This window comes from Chiroxiphia lanceolata, chromosome 3 (assembly GCF_009829145.1).
Source record: "Chiroxiphia lanceolata isolate bChiLan1 chromosome 3, bChiLan1.pri, whole genome shotgun sequence".
Lineage (NCBI taxonomy): Eukaryota > Metazoa > Chordata > Aves > Passeriformes > Pipridae > Chiroxiphia > Chiroxiphia lanceolata.
Genome location: NC_045639.1, coordinates 57780421 through 57802678, shown reverse-complemented (window position 1 = coordinate 57802678; position 22258 = coordinate 57780421). Strand labels below are relative to the sequence as shown.

General features: G+C 40.7%; 2 protein-coding genes across 2 annotated transcripts in view; both read right to left on the bottom strand.

Annotated features, from left to right (window-relative positions):
• Positions 1-15138: 15138 nt before the first annotated feature.
• IL22RA2 (interleukin 22 receptor subunit alpha 2) lies at positions 15139-20807 on the bottom strand. Its single transcript, XM_032682975.1, has 6 exons — positions 20621-20807; positions 19516-19666; positions 18510-18688; positions 17054-17223; positions 16461-16619; positions 15139-15403 (listed from the first exon to the last, which is right to left on the bottom strand). The coding sequence occupies exons 1-5, from the start codon at positions 20682-20684 to the stop codon at positions 16464-16466; spliced, it is 720 nt and encodes a 239-aa protein (XP_032538866.1). The 5' UTR covers positions 20685-20807; the 3' UTR covers positions 15139-15403; positions 16461-16463.
• Positions 20728-22258, bottom strand: part of IFNGR1 (interferon gamma receptor 1) — a 32465-nt gene continuing 30934 nt past the window's right edge. Inside the window, exon 8 of the mRNA XM_032682974.1 lies at positions 20728-20817. Within this exon, the coding sequence (XP_032538865.1) occupies positions 20809-20817 (9 nt within the window). The 3' untranslated portion in view covers positions 20728-20808. The remainder of the gene's footprint in view (positions 20818-22258) is intronic.

Genomic DNA, 22258 nt, shown 5'->3' with positions numbered 1-22258 from the left:
AGCAATTCATCCTTTGCAGGAAGCTGCAACTTCTGCATTACATTTATCAGCATCAATGTCATGCAAAACATATTTGCTACAAAAATCTCAAAGAGCTTATGGATAATTTTTATTTGTGTTTTCTTACTATACCAGCTCTTATTTAAAAAAACCTTACTGGAAGGATATCAGTATTCATTGCCTTAGATCAGTGTTATTTAGGGAAGTTGTACTCAATGCATCAGTTTATCTATATAATTAAATACTAAACAAAGAGGAAATACACAGTAAAAGTTGAAGTTGCAGCTCTGAGTAAGATTAGTCTCAAAATTAATGTCCAATTAGCCAACTGATGAGGATGTGCAAGCCCTTTGCAGGTCTCAAATGTCCTGTCAAATAGATGGCAGCATTCATCTCACTGAAACAGCAAGAATTACTTAAATGTAGAGAATGGATATGTGTTCTAAGTTGGCTTCTCTTCTTTGTTGTTACAATGTGAAGACCTGCCCTTTAATTTGCTTTTAATTTTTGCCTTTCTACATAGAAGAATCTTTGGTTTTTGACTAATAAACCTCCTTTTCTCAAGAGCTTATGTGCTAATTTGAGTCTTAAACCTGATTTCTGCTGGACTTGGTGAAAGCCAGCAAATGTTGTTGGGTTCACATCTGCCTTACTATGTGTCTGACTCTATGATACATGGTTTTTTTCCTGCTACTGATTCTGCCACCACTGGCTATTTCTAAGCTTCTGCAGCTGTTTAGTACTCATCTGGAGTTTGCTCACCTGGCTTTTTCTCAGTGCAAAGGTTTGCAATAAACCAGTCCATGAAGAGGTATTGAAACTCCTTCTGATGATCCCACGTTATGCCATTTTATCGATTACTTTCATCTCATGAAATATTTATTGAGCTGAAAGTGGAAATATAGTTAAAAATAATAAAGATGCAGCAGGACTCCACAATTTGTTTTTTTCTTTAGAAGGCTCATGTCATCATGCTTAGTACTTCTTTTCTGGGATGGAATCACTTTCTCAATCAGAAGGAGTCTTAGAGTAAAAGTTAGAATTTCTTACCTTGCTCAGATAGATATGTCTTCCCAGGATGAGCTTCTAATATAAAAGGTTTTTTGCTCTATCAGAGTCCTTGCTTCTTTTCCTCTTTTTCTAAAATGTCCAAATTAACTAAAAAATTTACCAAAGTAGTAATTGGATGCCATCATTTTCTTTCAGTATCTACTGCAACTTTTTACTGCAATATTGCAACTCTTGTGGGTGGCCCACAAACCCATAATACAAGCCTAAAGTCAAGGCAGACCAAGATACTGCATACCTACCAATGAGGTCCTTGGGGACTCACTTTGAAATTAAACTAAAGTAATTTTCAATATGGAATCGTTTTATTGTGTGGGTGCATTTGCACATAAAGTTTACTTCGGGGTCTGAACAGCATATAAAGACTTGTGAGAGATAAATTAGACTAAGTAAAGCACTCATCATTAATCAGAGTACTAAACAAGCATGAGCGCTAGAGAATGAACACAGCTGCTGCTTCATTTATCTTGCTGTCAGAAGGTAACTCTCCTACAGAGAGAAGCTCAGAAGTGGTAGCTTTAAGGTCTTTTGTGTCTCTCAGCTTGCAGAGAATATATATGCTCATATATAATAAATACATATCTACATTACACACATATACGTTTTTATATTCACAGACAAATATATAAGCACGTTTTTGTACTGGTGTGTGTATACTGATGTTTATGTTCTCAGCAGTGCTAAACTCTAGTTTGGAGCTGAGAGGTGAGAGATATGCCTGGGTTTTTTGATGAAAAAAAATGTATTACTTTTTTTTTTTTACTCTGGATTTTCTGAGTCAATAACAGAAACCTTGGCTACAGTCTTATTGTGGGGTTATCTTCTGTGATAACTTTCCTCAATTCACTCCTCGTGATCATGTGATGTATAGGAAGCTGATATGGTAAATCAGAGTGTCATCTTCCATTTCAGAGTGAGTATGCGATTCTGGAAGGCAACAGAACCTACTTTCTCATTTTCTTTGGGGAAAAAAAGAAAAACAGAAGAGCGAAGTACAAGTTATTGAAAGCCTCCAAGTGTTATTTTTATAGCAGCTGTTCTATGTCAAAGGATGTTTTGAAGACAAGCTAACAAACGGCTTGTCATATACTAAACTTACAGGGCAAAAGACTCCGGTGACTGGTCTTCCTTAGTCTGACCTTTTGCATGACAGCAATAAATCAGTGAGCCTTCCATGTCTCTTGTATTGTCCCAAGCTCTTGGGAAAAGGATGATTGAATAGGAAGAATTAGTGCTGCTGCACAGGATTTAGCATAATGGATAGATCATTAACCTTTTAAGTCTGGTATCCTGGCTTCCAAACTGGCCTACCATGGCTGCTTCAAGTAAGCAAAAATCTCCATACAATAGCGGGGTGGTTGGTGCAGGGAAGGGGAAAGATTTTGCCGAATGGAGTCATGAGAACGGGTTGCTGTGAGGCCCAGTGGCACTGCAGCCACAGTGGGACAGTGCTGTGAAGTGCTCAGGCCCCAGGTACACAGACAGGGACATGACATGTGTGTCCTCAGTGCAGTGACTTACTCCCCACTGCACGACCAGAGCTATGCACTCACTGTGCCAGGGTTATGTTATCCCAGTGGCAGCTGGAGGCCAGGCAGAATACCCTCAGTACCTAAAATGTACTTGCTTCCCTGATTTATGCAACGACATCATGTCCTAGATGTATGTTAACAATGGAGTCCTATTACAATGAAATTCAGTGTTGAAAATGAAACAAAGCTTCTAGTCTCTTGTTGGATGTTTAGTGTGAAAGAGGCTGCGGAAAGGTACAGTTTCAATTTCATTTGATTTGAATTTACCTCATAGGATGTGTTTCAACACTTGAAAACATATGTCAGAGGATTTAGCTTGACAGGGTTTTCTGCAAGAGAAAGCAGCTAGATGTAGACAAAGATCAGTGACACATAATCAGATCAACCTCAAAAGTACCAGCTAAGCATCTTCTTCATTTCTGGTAATTTTGATGAGCCCACACTGAAAACAGGTCCATAATGTAGTTTATCTCTGTAAAGTCTATGAAAAAAAGACTTTATGGTCCAGGAGCTTTAATTCATGTCTTAACAACACCCTACACTGGTCATTACAATGCTTTGTGTGTTGTCTTGCCATCTGCCTACAGAAAGAAATTACAGTCCCATTACATTATGTTGTTGGGATCATGCTAAAATGCAAGAAAATATCTGAGAAGTTTTCTGCTTGGTTGATGCTCTGATATTTTTCAAATAATGATAAAGGTAGTAAGTGTGTCAGTTTGAGCTGACTTACACCTTACACTAGCAATGTCATGGAAATCTCATCGTGGTATTTTGTACTTCCTCCTTTCTTACTGCATGTTACTGACAAGCAGCAGTAGCACAAGACATCAGAGAGACAGTCTGACTCTAAAGAAACTGAGAAGAGACATAAACTTGTTTCTAGGCACAGTGACACCTCTTTCCAGCAAACCACATGGCAAAGTGGGAAATTTATGGGTGGACCAAAGCTGGAGACTGACTGCTGAGGCTGTCTACTTCAAAGGTGATCAAGTATCTAGTCAGAAAATTGGCTGCCTGAACTGTGTGCATGTTCACAAAACCCTGTATAAAATCTCTAGGCATATATATGGTAAAGGTTTCTATTTTAAAAATTGGCTTTTTCGTGTCTAGCCCTGCCTACCTTTATATGGCCCTCTGAGCTTTGTTACCACCCAAGAGCAGGTATGCTGCCACTTGCCCATCACCTGACTAATCTCACCTCAAGAAACTTTCTTTTTCTGTACTATGCTCAAATCATGTCCTTACTGGTCTGGTTCTGCTGCTGCTGAAAAGTTTTTAGCAGTTTCACTAATAGTGTAAAGGCAAATTATTTAAATAGCGGCACGCATCACAAGCATCTGAGTTTCTACCAGTTATCTTCTGTCAGTGGTATGTGTACTCACAGCATAACAGGTTTCACTCTTGGGAAATCAGATTTCTAGCTTCTACCTCTGTTTTTTGCATTGTTAATTCGCTGTATCAGGGGAGGAATTGAGGACCTAAGCTTGTTCCATAAATGAAACTGGAAAAAATCAGAGCGTAGACCTAGCTGTATGGGGAAACTTAAAATTCATAGATCACCCATGGAAACTTCCTTGTATGGGCAAGGTTTGAATGTCAAGAAAGCAGAGGACTGCCACAGCATCACTTCCTGAGGTGTCCACCTTCAGAGGAAATGCCGAAGTTCAAGAGGAAAGCAAGGCTTTTTGCCTCTTCAGGTTTCTCTGGAAAGACCATGTATACTGTATCTAATGGCCAGATTTAAAATGCTAATAGAATTTGCAAAGCAGGCTCTCATTTTCAAGCATTCAAATTATATGTTTTTCAAGCTAACACATGTACCCTTACAACAAATCACAAGATGTTCTGATGTGGTCTGTTTTGAGCAGTGGTGGGGTAGGTTGACTCCTCTGGAGACGCCTGAACTCCTCCTGTTTGCTTTCTGCAGAGGGTTGCTAGTCAGCACATGGCTTGTGTAAGCCTTTATCTAAAAAAATCTTCGCTTTTGACAGGGCTCCATGGGCTAGGGAAACAAATAGGATTCATGGACTGCAACATTCGGCATTCAACATTGTAATACTTAGTTTCTAGGCATTGTGACTAGCACAGTGCCAAATCTCAGGTATAAGTGCCTGACTTGCTGGGGAGAAGTCTCACTGCTGTCCTTGTCTCTTTCTTATTGCCATAGTCCCACACCAGAATTTCTCTGTATCTTGCCTGTCTTGTGAATATCTGTCCTGTCGACACTCCCTAGCTGCTGCTTTCTTGCCTTGCCCTAGCCTTCCTGGTGTGCTGGAGAGCCTGTAGGCAGTCTGAAGCATTCCATGCATCAAGCTGTTGAAAGGGAAAGGTGACAGAGCAGTGCTTTCATCTCCCCTCTGTTTTTTGGAGGATCGGGAGTCTATTGATACTGGATGGATGCTGTTGCTCCCCTACAGGTACAGCCTTTAGCACAGTCTGAGAGGAGCCTCTGCATTGCTGGCAGCTGTACAGCTCCTCGAGAGGTGAAGATGGGTATCACAAAAATCAGGCTGCTGGCACGGTGGTGTGTGCCAGGGGGCTAGCCCAGTCCCTGCTGGGCTCCCCCAAGACAGGGGCAGCCCACTTACACAGTGGTTCAGTGCACTCCTCTGGGATGTGGGCAGTGACATGTACAGAGAGGGAGGGTGAATTGGGCTGCGATAGCCAGCATGTTGACTGGAATGGCTTTCTCTAGTCTTGCAGTAACATAAAATACAAAAATAATTACCAGTGCGAGGCAGCACAGTGCTATGTGAGCACCAGAAGCACTGGATTGTGAAACAGCTTTTTTCAACTTCCTTGTTTATGACCAAGGAAGTTATAAGTATATTAAAGAAATACTGATCTAAACCTTCTCACCTCTGGTGCACTTTGAGTGTTTTACAGACCATGTTTGTTATTTTTCTTGTGAATAAGCCATTTAATATTTGTATCTGTATTTATTCAGATAACTGACTGTTATGTCAGGACAGAGACGAGAATTATGCAGGAGACAGTGCTAGGGATGTGAAACTACACATAGAAAAAATATTCCTTTTAGTATAGATATTCTTTATACCATAGATAATAATTCCACATGTAGTTCACTTCCAGAAAACATTTCCTCAGTAGGCACAACAGGCACTGCCTGCACATTTTCTGTGGACTGAAAGCAGCAAGTTCCTTACAGAAGGAGTCAGAGCTCTTCTGTAGTTATATGCTACAAGTACTGTGCAAGTTAACAGGGAATAACAACACTAATTTCACCTCAACATAAAGTTCATTACAGTCAAAAGTGTGGCTCCTTCATGAAATTCCCTTTGTACATAATAGTGGCATTAATACGAATGTGTTTTTAAATTACAACAGAGGTTAAAATGTCAGGACATAGCAGTGATTAACACATCTCAAGCCGTAGTTTGAAGGTCTACATTTTTGCTGGCCTGAGAAGTTGGCATTTTCTGCTGCAACACAGAACATACTATTTTTGTTCAATGAAAAAATCTTGCTGCTTTTTTTGTTCTTTCAAGTAGCAAAAAAAGGAATGGTCTTTAGTCAATCTAGGATTGACTGAGAGGAAGGAGCGTCTTTTCTGTTGCTGAGCCAGCTGTTCTGTAACTCTCACATCTTTTGAAGCACAGCTTGCCAGAATGGATATTTCCCCTTAAAATAAGTTGGCACTTATGATCCAGGCTGACCTTTAACCACTGAGACTGTTGACTGTGATGTAGGCTTTCTGTGTAATCTTAGCAAATCACTTTGTTCAAAGGGGATTGACTGCCTGTATATCTTTACAAACACTTTTGAATATTTTTATAGACCAGATTAGAGCCCTTCCCTATTTCACATGGATACTGCTAAGACAAATACATTAATGGGTTTAAGGCACTCTGAAACTAGGGCTATTTAGATTACTAACTCTGGTTGAAGTCAGTAGTTTCTGAATAACGTGTTCTTCACAGGAACTTTTCCTCTTACCTAGGAAAGATAAACTCTGCTAGCTGCCTTGCTGTTTAAGTAACTGCAGTCTTTATGGTCCTACAAAAACATCCCATGTTTCAAAATTCTCTCATAGTCCAGAAGGAAGGTGCACCAAGTAACTCTGCAGAAGTCTTCCAGCTTGTGCAACTGATGGCATGGTGGAACTGTGGTTGGTCAACCTTGGTTCATGTCACCCTTTACCTCCCTACTACAACTATTCACTAGTTAGGATGAGTTGTAGCTCTCCAGCACTGAGACTGATTCTTGTGACTCCACAGATGAAAAGGCTTTATAAGTCCACACTTGAGGAAAAATTATTGTCAGAATTCATTAGGGAGCAGTCAGTATTTTCTTATGAATGATCTAAGGCATTGCTGTGAAAACAAGAGAGGTTCCAATCAGTGATCAGATCACATGAGGAAAGAGAGGTACCCAGTGATCATGCTCAAAATATATTTTCAGGCTGTCTTTTCTGAAAGGGCTAGAGTTGTTAAAAATGTGATTCTGAGCTCTGCAGGCTGGGGACGTCCTGCCTGATTGCCTGTCCCCATGTCCAAGGGGACTTTCAGTCCAGAGAGCTTATTCATTGCTACAGTTCCGTTAATCATTTTTTTCTGCATGGTCTTTTCCCTCTGAAGACGTCACGTCTCAGGGCACAGCTTGTGCCTGAACTTCTTTTCCCAAAGTATCAGTGGTATGGGAAATATTATTCAGCTGAGTCATTCAGGAATAATTCTTTGGAAAACAAAGACCTTTTTGGCTGGATGAAAGCTCAGAGTTTGGAGGCCTCCAAATGCACATCCAGGGCTTTCATCTATGGATTCAGACAAGAAAGCAATTTGCTCTGCATCTCTGTTATCTAGACAAGACTTTTCGCTATGCTAAGATGTGGAAACTACTTCATTGTTCCATATACCATGGTTAGAAGCATTGGAAGGATCCAGTGATGCAGTCTGGTTTTTTATTTTCTCAGTTTCCTTGTACCTGTCCTCAGTCTGGGACTGAGGACCCTAGACTTCATTCTTCTCTTCAGCCATAGGGAGGAGAGTAGCAGAATAGCTGATGGTCACGAATGTGATTAAGGCATTGCGTTACTTCTCTCTTGCCACAGCATGTCAGTATAATCCCATATATGGTTCAGCCAGACTTCTTTTTATAGTTCCCTGGTTTATTTAGAAAATACTGCCTTGGGATTTGGAATTTTGCCCTTCTTTTCAGCTTTTTTCTTTTTTTTTTTTTTCAATCTGTGAAGTAACAGCTGCATGAACCAAGTAGAGATGAACAAATGTGCCCTTTTAATGCTTTTATTTAAAAAAATAGAGTGCAAGTATTCATGAAAGCCTCAGTTCTGAAATGTACTTTTCCAGGACCAGCTCATGACAAGCTAGATACACTTAGCAAATAAAAAGAAATTATACCTATGACTGTGGATAGAATTTTTTCTTTCTTTATTTAAATCAGGATGCTCTTTACCAAGTAATTCTGATTTTTCTATGGCCATAAAACATTCATATCTTGTGGTTTTATGCAGACCATGGCTAAAATGCTGTCCCTAAGCAAGTGAACAGATGACCTGTGTCATTTAGTGAAGTTAGCCTTCAGATTGTGAAAGCTGGTTCTGATTTTTGCACAGCCTACAGCAAGAAAGAGTCTGTCCCTACTTCTGCTTCACAGCCTCTCCAAATAACTGTGATACTACCCCAGACTTATGGTCATCCACACCCATTACGTCCAGTACCACTCAGCAGTACTTGCTCAATCCTTGCCTAAAACCATGAGTAAAGTTCTTGAGAGGGTTAAGTATGCAGCCTCCTGAGTAATGACAGCAAATGCAAAAAGGCCAAGAGGGAATACTGAACTTCTCATTCTTTTCTTCTACTTTGCCAGCAAGGAACTGTAAATAGCTCTGGGGAATTCTGTGTTCTCCATCTCCTAAGGATGCCATAGGATTTGAGCACACTGGACTGGCTGGCTTTCTCTTGTTGAGCTTGTCCATGTTGTTCTTCAGCTAACAGAAATGCTGTAAGGCCGGAAGGGACATAATCTGCAAAAGCGCCTTAAAACTTGCTTCTACTTAATAAATATTACTATTCATACAGTATATTCAATAATACAAGCAGCTAGTTTCTCTGTTCTGTTGTGCCTGCCTGCAGGTTGCTAACTGCATAATTCAGACACGTAATTGGAAATCTCACAGCTTGGAAGATTAAGGACACAGGGTTGTTGTCATAGAGAAAACAATCTTGTTTTGGTTTTTTCACTTGAAAAACATAATGTTATGAAAGATATTTTAATAAGTGATATTTTTCCCCTCAATAAAATTCCAGTTTTTCATTAGGAATGTTTATACTATTCACATGCACTGTGAGGGCTTAAGAGAAATCAGCTGAAGCTTCTCCACTATTCAGTTTGCCCTCCCCTGTTTGTCTTATTTCTCCAACTTATCCCATAATGTGACTGGCTATTGTTGTACCTTGAGAGATCATGTTTCTTGCCACAGATCACCAGGTGTTGGGTTCACCAATGCTCAGCTCTTTTGTTTGGTCATATTGATGGCCTCACTCTGAAATGTTACTTTTCCTACTTCATCCGGAAGTAGCAGAATACTTTTTGTTGTAATGGTTGGTCATTGTAAAATCAACAGCATAATGTTTCTTTAGATGGTTAATGGTAATATAAGTTGGTGCTTTCCTCCGTCTTTAATACACAGCAGGCATGAAAATTATGGAAAAAACCTTTTTCCAGCCAAAGCCATTTTGGCCAGCTTTTCTTTGATGCATCACAGATACTGTGTTTTCATACACTAAAAGGATCTCACAGCTGCAGTAGATCTTGCTTGTTTGTGGCTCTGGTTCTTTTTTTGAGGTCATAGAACAGCCTGTAGAGCAAGGAGGCGTATGCCTTGAACATGTAGAATAATAGATCTCCCTGTGCCTCCCAGTTGTACTTCCTAGTTGTGGGGATGTGCTGCTCAGCTCTTCTCATTGCTGATGCTTTATCCTAGCCTCTTTCATTTCAAAACTTAAGCACTCAAAGTACGTTACACTTTATGTCATTGTGTGTCCTGTTATTTCTAGAAATCTATCTTTTTGTGGCAAACACCATTAAGGAGCAAACTGGCAAGAGACAATGGCCTTGTGTGCTCAGGGATAGCATAATGATGCAGCTTGTGCAGCTGAAAGGATTTAGGTTATTTAGTATTTTTGTGTACTTTTAGCATAATTTTTCGTAGTATTTATGAGAGTGGAGCAATATTTCAGTGAGTGAGAAAATCAGCTTCAAGGCAGTATTCAGAATGAATGTGCAAAAAGCAGTAACAAACTGGGATCTCATTAAATTTCTGCAGTCTCTTCACATTCACTTTTCAGAGTTTCTCTCATCCTACTCCATTTTCCACAGGATGATTCAAATTTAAAAGTGATAATTCAAGCATAAAAGTAATCATTCAAGGCAAGGAGAAGGCCTTTAGCATTAGAGAGGCTACTGTGCCTGAGGCACTCTGCAACTCCATTGTACACATCAACGTTTTCTCATCTGTGTTTCACCCCAATAACCAGATTTTCTCTTTGTATTTATTAATGTAACCCTACAAATCATGTGCACATGACTTCAGGGTCCAGCTTATACCTGGTAAATATCCCAGTAGTACATTACAGTATATTTCAGTAACTGGGATAGAGCTTCAGTCACCCAAGCATAGATGTTGAGTGTATAACTGTGGGATGTCCCGTCATGACTTCAGCTGCCACCCTCAGGATGTGAGGGTCTCATGCAGATCCCTCGCTGTATCTGCCAAACGTGCATGGATTTCTCACTCTGGCTTTTCCCTTCTCAGTAATGGCTTTTTACCCTCTGAGGTTGCTGCTGAAATAGCTGAAATGGTCTCTCTGATCAGAACACATTAGTATTGTGTCCTTATAGGTGTATCTTCTCCTTGACTATGGACACATATGAAATAGTTTTGCTCCATAGAAGTATATGGCTCCCTTTCTGAGGCAGAAGCTGCCTAATGTCTGTGTTGTTTGCCAAATCACTTTGCTCCTATTTTGAATGCTTGTTGCTCTAATGCTGCAAGTTCTCTGCTTCCCAGGCCCTCTATGTGTGCACTTTGTCTTCTTGCCTTTTCTGCCTTTCCCAGCAGTTTCTTTCCCAGGTTTGTCTCTCTGATTCTCATTCCACTCAGGACATGCTTAGTGACTTCACAGACCCTCTGAAACTGTTTGATTTAACAAAGACAACCCTATTGCTTGTGGTTTTTTCTGATATCTTTTAGGAGCTTTATTCTTTCAAGTATAAGATTTTATATTTAGATATTAGCCTAGAAATAAGGCCTTAGCCCAGTCCTATAACAATCATGTGCCTGCCAGCTATTAAACCCAGTGTCTCATGACAAGCAATGTTAAAGAAATACTCATCTGTTGTTAGAAAATGAAAAACTGTTTCTTGGAGATTTGTATGATTTCTCACTCCCCAAAAAAAGAAAAAAAGTATCAGAATGACAGTGCCTGAAATGAATTAATTAATGACAATTTTGTTGCTCTTTTGTAGATATAGAAATTAGCACAATGGCTCTTCATTGTCATCCTGTTCCTGTGTTTAAAAGAGTCTAATCCTCAGAGCATGATACCACTGGGCTGCATTTTGTCATTGTTGAGGGTATTTAGGCAACTCAGCATCAAATCCCCACTGCCTTAGAAAAGAGCACAATGATAAAAAATTTAAAACTATCTTCAGTATTTACCTCAGATGATGGAGCTTTTTCAAGTATTCCCTTTTTGAACTTTCCTTGTAAGCACCAAGGCTCAAGCCTCTCATTTTTCCTCATCTCAAGCCAAAATTCCGGCAGCAATGACCCCTTGAACTGGGCCTTCAGCAGACTAAACACATAAGACAATAAAACAGCCAGTTACTTCATCATTTGGGGAATTACATTTTAAAGGTTCTTTTTCCTTGGAAAACTTTTATAAAAGATTATGAAAACAAGTTGCAAAGGAGACTGTAGCTTTCCTAGCAGTGAACACCGATGTCTTTTCTTTCCCTCCCCTTCTCCAAAGAAGTACTCTCGTTTTGTGTCTTGTGTCCTTTGAGACAAACTAACACTCAGGAGTTTGGGTGCTTTTTTTTTTTTTATCAGGCAGATTTTACAGATTAATATCTTTGTAGTAAACATTGAAATCCATAGAAAGCCCCACCTATTTATGATTAATTCTCTGCAGGCTGGAATACTTGATAATATCTAATAGATCTGTGGCAAAAGCCAACATCATTTCACAACAGAGCTCCACCCCTAAGGGGTTCTTAGATGAGATCAAGTCATGCAAGTAAATAAACCCCAAGTTCACATCTGATTAAAGCAGATACATGGGAGGTGTGAACAAGACTGGCCAGATGCTACATCATATGATAAACATCAAGGATCATGGCATCATATAAAAATGGGCATTTATATGGTACAGCTGGCTATGCATAATCTTCTCCTAATTTATAAGGCTGGAGCATCTGGTCCATTGCTGTTTCTCTATCAGCTTTTCTGGAGCCCTGTTCTTGAATTTCTGGTAGCTGAATACTGCTCTTGTGAGTGCCAGCAGAATGGGAAGATAAAGGCATTTATAGTAGGAGATAAGCACTTATTCCATCCAACAGATAAGATAATGTTCAAACACAATCATGAAAGAAAGAAGGGTAGACCCCTGTAGAATGGGCTCCACTTCACAACAGAGTCCATAACCTCAAATTCTCAAAGACATAGTATCTATTTCTCATTAGAGGGACCCTCAGCTGTGACAGAGGGACCCAGTCAGATGAGGCTATTGTGACAGGCAGACATCCCTCAGCAAAGTGGTAAGTGAGAACTTACAGAATAGGTTGCACAAGTCCTGCTTTTGTTACACTGTTTGGTCTTTCCCACCCAGTGCCATATCCCGAAAAGTCAGCATTTATTTATCTCTTTCCTGAAACAGAAGCTGGCACTTGGGTAGAAAATGTCTCCTCTGTAAGTGACTAAAAAAACAAGAGAAGGGTGTTTTCAGCTGGGCCTTGCAAACTTTTAGCCAGAAGGAGCCAAGCCAACGATGTGAAAGCATCCTGAACTGAATGGTGTACATGCGCATGAACCACTGCAGAGTTGTGTGCCAATCCAGGCAGTTCTGGAGATGGTCTGCTTGTGCCCATGAAGAGAAAGGAGAGGTAGAGCTCACTTTTCCAGGTATTTCCAAACTGACTTGCCTGCAGGAAAGTCCCAGCTGTAGTTAAGAGAACTCTTTCTCCATTCCACCCTCATGGAGTCATAAATAGCAGTGCAGCATACAGTCTAAGGCACAATAAGTTGTTATTAAAAGTTACAGCATTGCCAAGGCTATCTAGAAGCTGTGGGTACAGATCCTTCAGCCTTTGTGGACTAAAAATACAGCACCAAGCCCTTCCCTGGTAAAATTACATGTCAGAACAGCACTGAAAGGAAATTTGCATTTCAAATGGAAAGGGAAAATTTGCTTTTGCAGAACATCATGGGGCTGGCAATAATAAATCATGGTACTGTCAGAATGGAAGTGGGTTCCTGCAACTCTTGCATTGCTTTTCGTAAGCCTGTGTTGTTGCTGAGGAAGTGAAATCTGATTAGCAACACAACTGTGCAAGACTTCTTAAGATCTTTTATTGTTTTTCTCAATATGCATGCTGCACATTTTTCATAATTTAATAAAATTGAAAAAAACTTTCAGATTTCAAATGTCCCTGTGGCTCTGCTGCTTCTTTTTTTTTTTTTTTTTTTTTTTAATGTTTTCTTTAGAAGAGTTTCACCCTCTGCATCTGACAAAGGTACAGTATTTGGCATTGTCTTCTCTGGCTAGGGTTAGTAGATGTTACCTTAACAATGCTTTATCTTTGTGTAACAGTGGCAACATGAGCTGCACTAAGGAAAGAAGTAAATTTGAGAAAGAACTTGAATTACTACAGAAATAATTTTCAGGCTGTGATGACCCACAAGTGGATGAAGTCACCACTGCTGAAATATAAGACAGGCTATTTCTTAATAGTTTGCCTGGTCAGTTTTATTGTTGTTCTGGCCAGTGCAAGAGGCGCAGCAGGGCAGTGCTTGATCCGAGGCTTGTCTTGGTGCTAGGTATTGTACAGAGATTTAATAAGACTCACGTCCTAAAAAATCTTCCCTAAATAAAGAAACTGTGGGATATAGGTGGGGAAAGCAACTGGAAGAACTGAGAAAGGAGTGAAAAGAGGAAGTGTGGTGAAAGAAACCTGGGGTTATGGACTAGATATATGGGCATGGCTAGACGTCTGCAAACTTAGTCATTCAAATATATAATGTATTAAAATCAGGTGGTGGAAATATTTATTTATGGAATGATCTCTTTCATTTTGGTAAAGGCAAGTATGATGAGCATTCACTTCCTTAAGCACAGCCTCTTCCCAAACACCTACTGCCAGCACCCTGATGCAGCTGTCAGCTGTGATGCCTCCAGCTGAGGTGTTAGTGACAGACCATGAAAAATGCTTTGGATGTGGCTTAAGTAAATTGAATCTATTCACCTTTGTGTATGTGATTTAAGGGAAAAGTAGATAGTGATTATGTAGCAGGGAGCTCCAGTATTCCCAGGGCTTGCTTTGCCCTTTTGTATCTGCTCCAATCTCTCCTCCTCTCATTTCATCTGCAGTAAGAGAATGTAATTAAGTACTAATATTGTCATTGTCCTTGTGGTACCTGCCTTTGAGATATTTATATGCATTGATAAGATCCCCTCTCAGTCTTCTCTTCTCTAGGCTAAACAGGCCCAGCTCCCTCAGTCTCTCCCCCAAAGAGAGATGCTCCAGATCCCTAATCATCTTTATGGCCCTCCGCTGGACCGTCCCCAGCAGCTCCTTGTCTTTCTTATACTGAGGAGCCCAGAACTGGACAAACTACTCCAGATGGGGCCTCACTAGGGCTGAGTAGAGAGGGAGGATCACCTCCCTCAACTTGCTGGCCACACTCTTCCTGATGTACCCTGGGATACCATTGGCCCTCCTGGCCACAAGGCACACTGCTGGCTCATGGTCAACCTGTCATCCACCAATACTCCCAGGTCCTTCTCAGCAGAGCTGATCTCTAGTAGGTCAGCCCCCAACCTGCACTGGTTATTCCTCCCCAGGTGCAGTTCCCTACACTTGCCCTTGTTGAACTTCATTAGGTTTCTCTGTCCAATTTTCCATCCTATCAAGGTCCCACTGAATGGCAGCACAGCCTTCAGGTGTATCAACTAGTCCCCCCCAGTTCCTTTTTAATTGTCTTTCATCAAGTGAAAGAAAGGATCTTTCCTGTTTTCGTTTAAATGAGTTCCTGGCTAATCACATACTGTTTTCACTGACAGAAATGTCATGTTGAGGGTACTAGGAAGACACTGTGAGCACGGGTGTACTCCTGTACTATACATTTCTTGTTTTAAAGAGAGGACACTTTTTACATATTCTGTTGCAACCGTAGTTCTAGAAGACATAAAATATCTGAAACTTCTATATTATAAATTGTATTTTAATTCCAAGGCTTAAAATAGAAAAACCCTAAAAGGAATCTTAAGGATATTTCCACAAATGCTTTTTGCACGTTTTTTCTTTTATATTACAAGACTGTTTCCTTTGAAAATGCAAATATATACCATCATAAATTGTAATATAGGACATACAAACAATCCTTGACCTTCATGTAGCATAAAATGATTGTGAGGAATCAAATAATTTAATGCAGCAAAGGTTAGTTTGAAAAGTGTCCAAATATGTATTCCAGACATAGACAACAGATGTTGATTTACAGCTGGATCTGTGATGGAAAGCATCTTCTGCCATTATTCCTGTAATTGGGAAGAGAAAGATAATTGCTGCTGGAGTACGCATTTAAGCTGGGTGGTATTAAACTGAACTGACACTGAACACATGCCATTCTCCTGCATTCCTCCTGCACCTCTGCAGGTTGTTTGGAAGTCCAGCTCTAACCTGAGCTTCCAGCTCTTTACAGTACTGGGAAGGTGAGCAAAACTGCAGGAATGTCCCCTAGAAATGGGGGACATCCTTAGCCTAAATCCACTGACCAAGACTCAAGAGAGACCATATTATGAAGCTGAAGAAAGGAAAACTTTTATAGTTAGGGTATAACAATTAGTGTAGAACAGAAGCCCAGGTTCAAACTCTGATGCTTTTTCAGTTTCCCCCTAGAAAGGGCCCAGATATGAGCTTGCTAAGGCCAATTCCAGTGAAGTCAGCTGTGGGCTAGGTCTTTGTACACTCTGTGCCTTTGCACCTGCAAGACAGGATTAATGGTAAATCTCTTTGCTGGGCATATAATACTTGGAGATAGTCTAGTGATTGAGGTAAGTAAAAAACCAAATTTTCAGACCAGCTAATTGAGCTAACTCTTGCATTTTGGCCCACAGGAACTTATGAAATTTGATAGCTGATTTATTTTTTAAAAAATTACACTGAAGAGTGGCTACAAAAAGGGGCATATTTTAATTAATCCATCAGATCAATTCCTGAACAGAATTGAGATGCAGAGCTTGCAGGAGAACTGCATGTTAATAAAGTTGGAGGTAACTCATTTTCCTAATTAATTCTTACTTGACAGAAAAAAAAATAAAAGCAATACTATTTATAACTGTTTAAAGAAAGGCACGGAGATAATTTTGAGGACAGTGCCAGCATGCAAATAATTTTCTATCCCATTCTTCTAACCTCCTTGGCCTTATCATTCTTACCTGGCGTGCAACTAACCGAGATTATGTAAGAATTCTAGCTAATATTGTCATATGGGATGGCAGTTTTTATGCCACACTTTATTTTCTCCTTTTGGAGAGCATCTGCCTTTGTGATCTTGACTTCCAGAGTCATCTCCACTTTCAGCTAGTGACTTACCTGTCAGTGCAGCACAGTGCATTGCCTGCTGCTGTAGGCACTGCTGCGGTCCAGTATGGGCACGTATGTTTTAGCCACGATGCAGTAGCTGACTCCAGGCCTCAAATCTTTTATTTTAATAACCTTGTCTTTTCCTTCATACACCAGAACTCTGTGTTGCTTCACACACAGTGGAGAAAAAAGAGCCAGTCAAGCACATTTCCCTAGCAAATGTATTTGTCAGTAAAGTTTAACAACAGAGGGTACAGAACAGCATGTGGAGTTGCACAAAGTCCACAGTATTAATAATTTATTTATGATTTTAAAAGAAAATTCTGCCCCTCCCCTCAAATTCTCCTCCTGTCTCAATTTTTTAATATAGATGTTAGAGTATGAAATACTAAGTTGATGACAAATAATACAGGGAGGATTTACAACTCAGCTCAAACAAATTTTATTCCTGAAAAATAAGCCTACATTGTTTACAAATGCCTGTGCAGTCATCAATGCTCTCACAATCCCAGAAGACTATTTCAGCTGTAAAACAAGAATGGTGTGCCCATATTTTCCTGGCTTTTCAACGGTAAAGGGTTCATATTTGAATATACACTTACCTCATCTAGCAAGTTGTTAATTATGAAGACTTGATACAGCAGACCATAATAATTTGTCATTGGTATCTTGCTGCCTTTCTTCCTTTTATATGGAGAACGTGGAGGCTGGAGCTTTACTACAATGGATTTGTTGCTATGAACCACAGTTACTATTGGAGGTCCTATTATAGCTAAGGAAAAAACCCAAAGCTATAAACACAACTCTAGTTTATTAATAATATTTCATAGAATGCAATTTGAATCCATTCAACAAATGGTCATATTGCCAACAATATATTATGCTGTATTTGCTGTTAAAGAGTCACTTTATAAATTCTTCCTTCTTGGTGGTTATTGCTTGGTTATTGCTATTTCAGGGGTGACATTTCCTGTGTTTGTAAATCTAACTTAGAACCAAACTTTTTGAAATCTCTTAGAGCTGCATGTTGCTGCGTGTTGCCTAGTCAAGCAAAACGCTTTGGATTCTTTGTCCTGATTTTCTTCTTCCCTCATATTTGTCTGTGTGCTTGGACTGCATAAAATATCCATTTGAATCATTTCAGTTATGCTAAGAATGCAGTTTCCATCATCACTTTAAAATATTTTGCAATCTACTTGGTTAAACACAGCTAAGGGTTCAAGATACTGCCTGCATACCTGTGTGTGCAGCCCCAGAAATGTGGGGAGACAGGGCAGCAGCTGCCCCATACATCTCTTTAGGAGGAGGAGGTGGCACAGGACAAGATGGGCTATTGCTGCTACAAGGTACTGCTTTATATCAAAGCTTGTGGTTTCATTTGTGCAGGAGGCTCAAGGTAGTTTGCACTGCAGAACTGTGAAGTGACCCACGTTGACAATTCAATTTTGCATTGACCAGTGAGGGAAAATTGGTTAACTCATGGGGAACTTTTGGGTAGGTAGACTGGTACTGTTCAGTGTTTGGACAGTCCTCCATTTCTAACATCCTATGGCATTATAATGACAGAACTAACTAAAAGCTTGGCACATGTCTGTTCTGTGTCCTTTGCTGAAGTGAGGAAAACACATAAATGTGAGGAGAATAGTGGCCACACAGCACTCAGCTCTCTTTTTGCCCCAAGAAGGGAATGTTTCCTTTTTTCCATCTTGTGTCCTGTCCTTCTAGCAGCTGAAAATAATTAATGTAGTTGAAAACTGGCTGAAAATAATTAATGTAGTTCCATGCCCTGAGGAAAAGGGCAATGTGAATTAAAGGGAGCTGGGCACTTCTGATCTCCTAACTATTGGTAAGTGCCCATTTAGCCATAATTGGTTGGCTTTCAAGTGTGGGAAAAATTATTTTATTATAACACTTCACCTGGGAGCAATTGACTCAAAACTTCTTTGGGTACAGCTTTGTAGCTAGAAAAGGATGCTTGCAAATTGTGAGCAGAAATTATGCATTCCATGCCTTAGAAGATCAAATTCCTTTCTGAGAGACCCATATGTTTGCACTTACTTTCTCGCCAGGGAGTGAATCTGCAGCTGAGGCTCCAGTTGGAATAGACACCAGCCAATGCGGCTTTCACTCTTCCGTAGTAAGGCTCCCGGATGTCAGAGGTCTCATGTGTTAGGTCACAGACATGGCTTTGAATTCCCCAGCAGTCATCTTTGTTTTGCCATGTGGTCTGCCCATAACTATGGAGAAAGAGAAGGAAGGATGTAAACTTTAGCTATCACCAACTGGGTCCGTGCAGATTGTTAGCCCTCTGTTTTACTTCGGTGTCACTGACACCGGTGGAAATTTACTGCTTTCAATTTGAGGACAGAGAAGGTTGATTTCATGGGCATTTGGGAGCTACAGGTTTTCGTTTTTTCTGAAAGATACCTAAAGCAGAGACATGGGTCACCAGCCCTGTAGGAAGCCACCTCTTACTTGACCCGTGGAAGAGGCAGGCAAGCTTTGGCTTAGCCAGTGTGTTCAACAATGAGCAGAATGCCAGATTTCACCAGGTAATTTCTCAAGGGCAATGATGATTTCAGGCACTCACCAGGTGCACCAGGGATGGGAGCAGACCCTGAGGACCAGCCCCTAGTGTTGCCTCAAGCTTGCCATCCAAGGTACCCTGAGACACTGTCGTGGGCAAGGTGGGCCACTGAAACACCTTTAATGTCCTATTGCAGAAAAACTTCACCTAGCCAGACATGCTTCCGGCAGGCTGTTGGACCCAGTGACCTTCAGAGGTCCCCTGCAACCTACATTTTTCTTCAACTCTGTGGTGCAATGAGGATACAGAGCATATTGCTGGAGGTGCTTGTTCCTTGTCTGCCTCATGCTGCTTGGCTGCACCTTATGGGATATTAATTGATAAGTGCAGTGACAACTGAGAGCTGGCAGCCAAGCGGGACATGGCTGTTCCCCAGGTATGAGGAGAATATCCCATGTCATCTGAGAAATCCTTTTGATGTGGCCAGCAGGGATAGGCCCTGGCACAGTGGGAGGCTGGAGTTCCCCCGGTACTTACACTTTATACTGCACAAAGTAGAGTGTGTCTCTTGCCTCTCTGGCCCACCCAGGCTGCCAATGCAAAGTGCTGTTGAAGTTTAACGAACGAAACTCTACCTTCTGCGGCTTAATTGAGTCTTGCAGGTCTTGGTTTTCCGTAAGTAAAAGTGCTGCAAATAATATGGAATGATAACATAACGTGTTTGTCCCAGACATGCTCCTCTGTATTGAAATCATGGGGGTATTGCCATAGACCATTTGGTTTCGTGACTAGCAGACCACAGAGGGAAATTAAATCTTCTGGATGTCATGATCAAAACGTTCCAAGTCATGAGATCTAGTAGTTACAGAAGAAGCACATTTAGTACTATGAAAGGAACACTTTTATGTGGACTGTCTGGGTGGGGTTTTTTTGTTGGTGGTTTTTTTTTTGTTTGGTTGTTTGTTTGTGTTTTTTAAAATTTTTGTGGGGTTTTTTCCTTAGTGAGTTAACTGCTGTGTAAGATGCCTCATGCACATCCCAGGAAACAAATCCTTTGGATCTATTCACAGAGTCTGCAGTAAGCAGCCCATTCAGTAGTTGAAAGTCAAATGCCCTTTCCTCTGTGTTCAGCTTTAACCTGAAGAGATTATAGCTCTTTTAACTGTTGCCACAGTTGCATTTACCAGCTCTTGCCTAATAAACAATAACCTGAGATTCACTGCTTTTCCTGTCTGCACTACTGGAAAAGCTGTCTGACAGTTTTTAAGGTCATCTGTTTTCAAACTGCAATATTACTGACAGAATCAGTTAAAAACCTCTCTGAAACATCCAAATCCTATTATTTTTCTGGGTTGTGCAACCTAGATGACAGCAGCTTTTTCCCTGGCGTATCACAAAATCTGGTAAGACTTGTACTGGCTGAACTGAAACTGGTAATACAGCCATGAAAAAATCTAACCGGTAACATGCTTGTTTTATCTGTATTTCAGAACCTTGAAAGACAAAATAACAGACTAATTTGAAAGTGACCAGACTTTTAAAACCCAGCAAAAGATCCAGAGATTTCTTGACTCATCGAGAGATTCAAAAACAGGACCTGCCCCCTCCCCACATAGGAAAAGAGCGAAAAGTCCTTACTTACAAGTTATCTCATCCTGAAGCAGGTGCATCAGCAAGCAGAGGAAGGAAAGCATGATCCTCCTCATGCTTAGGAGAGCAGCTCCATGACTGAAAAGCACCTCTCTTCCTCTTGGGCATGTCTTATGAGGAAGTAATTGTTTAACCACTCCAGACTTCCCCTCAGTGGTTTTCCAAATTCCCCGGTTTGGTTTAATTTAGCTGGAAAACATATGAGTTGCTCTAAATTAAAAATGAGCAATTGTTCTTACTTGGCAGCTGTGGTCACGCTGAAGTTTGGAACTAATTATGAAGCAAACCATCATAAATAAGGTCCTTTTTTAAAGACACTAATTCCCAAATGACATCTGTCACTATTGTTTTATCCCATAAATTTATCACAGAAGCTTGCTTGCTTGCCATCCTTTTTATCTATTAAATTATTCATCTATTTATTTATTTATATTTCAGCTCACTAGTTGCTCACAGCTGAAGAACACAAGAAATTTTGCTGCAAACATATAAAAGACCTACCCAAGGGTTGTCCTCTGGTTTGATGGACTGTCTCTGGGTCAAATGCAAGAGACAGAGTTTGCAGGTGGGTTCACAGCAGGACATCATCTAGGAGTGTATCATTAGAAGAATGAGGGGCTGTGAAATTGCTGCTGGCTGTTGGGCAGCACGTTCACACCACACGGGCTGCTGGAGAGATGATGGGAGGCTGCGAGACTACCAGCCTCCTAACAGGGAATGAGAAGGTAAGCCCAGCCCACTGGGCCAAAGTGCCTCTCTGGGTTGGACTTTCAGACTGCCAGTCATATGCCCCAACTGGTGCAGGTGTGCTGCAACACTGCCTGCACAAATATTGGCATTTGTCAGTGCTGTCATCTGAATCCTGTCTTCCCAATATGTGCACCCCTACAAGCTTGACCCCAGGGCTGGAGATGCCAGGGCTCCCAGCCAAAAAAAAAATCTCACTTTGCACTTACTAGTGCTTTAATGCCATGTGCATTCCTGCCTGGTTGGGAGAGGAGTTTTGTGCTCCTGGGATGTATGGAAAACTCAGCCAAGTCGGTTGCTGGTGGTGGATGTGGTGCTACTGGAGGCAGCTGTGAGCTTGCTGGCCCTCCTGCCTGGCCTTGCCCCTCATGCTTCCCTCTCAGAAAACTCCCTGATGCTGACACCCACCAGTACTTCGCTGCTCATGCACTAGTACAACTAGGCAAAAGTCAGGATTCGCTTCTTGCAAACTCATGATGACAAGCAAGAAGAGAAAAATGCAAATTTTGTATGACTTAAAGCAGCACTATGTAACAACTCCCACCAAAGGAGTAACAGATGTGAAGACCATCTCTCTGCAGACAAAAAACATTTGTCAGAGAATCATCTTTGCTTTGGGAAAAGGTGGAGGCAAAACACTTGTCAGGTTGAAAAAGTGCAAGTTCTGATTCAAATGAAGATATTCTTTATTTAAAAGCAACCAGTTATATTCAGCAAACTGGACAACATCTAATCAAGAAGCTGACCTTGGGCACAGCCTCTCAGTTCAGCTGATCACCTATACCTTATTATACAAGCACTAAATCTGCAGCAGATATACTAAAATGCTAACTGTGTAGCTTTGAATAATTAATTAGTCAAACCAATTAAGGAAATTAAAGAA

Bases quoted from the DNA above. Each gene is read 5' to 3' on its own strand.
- IL22RA2 (XM_032682975.1), bottom strand. From the start codon at position 20,684: ATGAGGAGGATCATGCTTTCCTTCCTCTGCTTGCTGATGCACCTGCTT. The intron at 19,667-20,620 runs GTAAGTAAGGAC...TATTATTTGCAG, and splicing joins GCTTCAGGATGAGATAACTT to CACTTTTACTTACGGAAAAC. The intron at 18,689-19,515 runs GTAAGTACCGGG...CTTTCTCCATAG, and splicing joins TACTTTGTGCAGTATAAAGT to TTATGGGCAGACCACATGGC.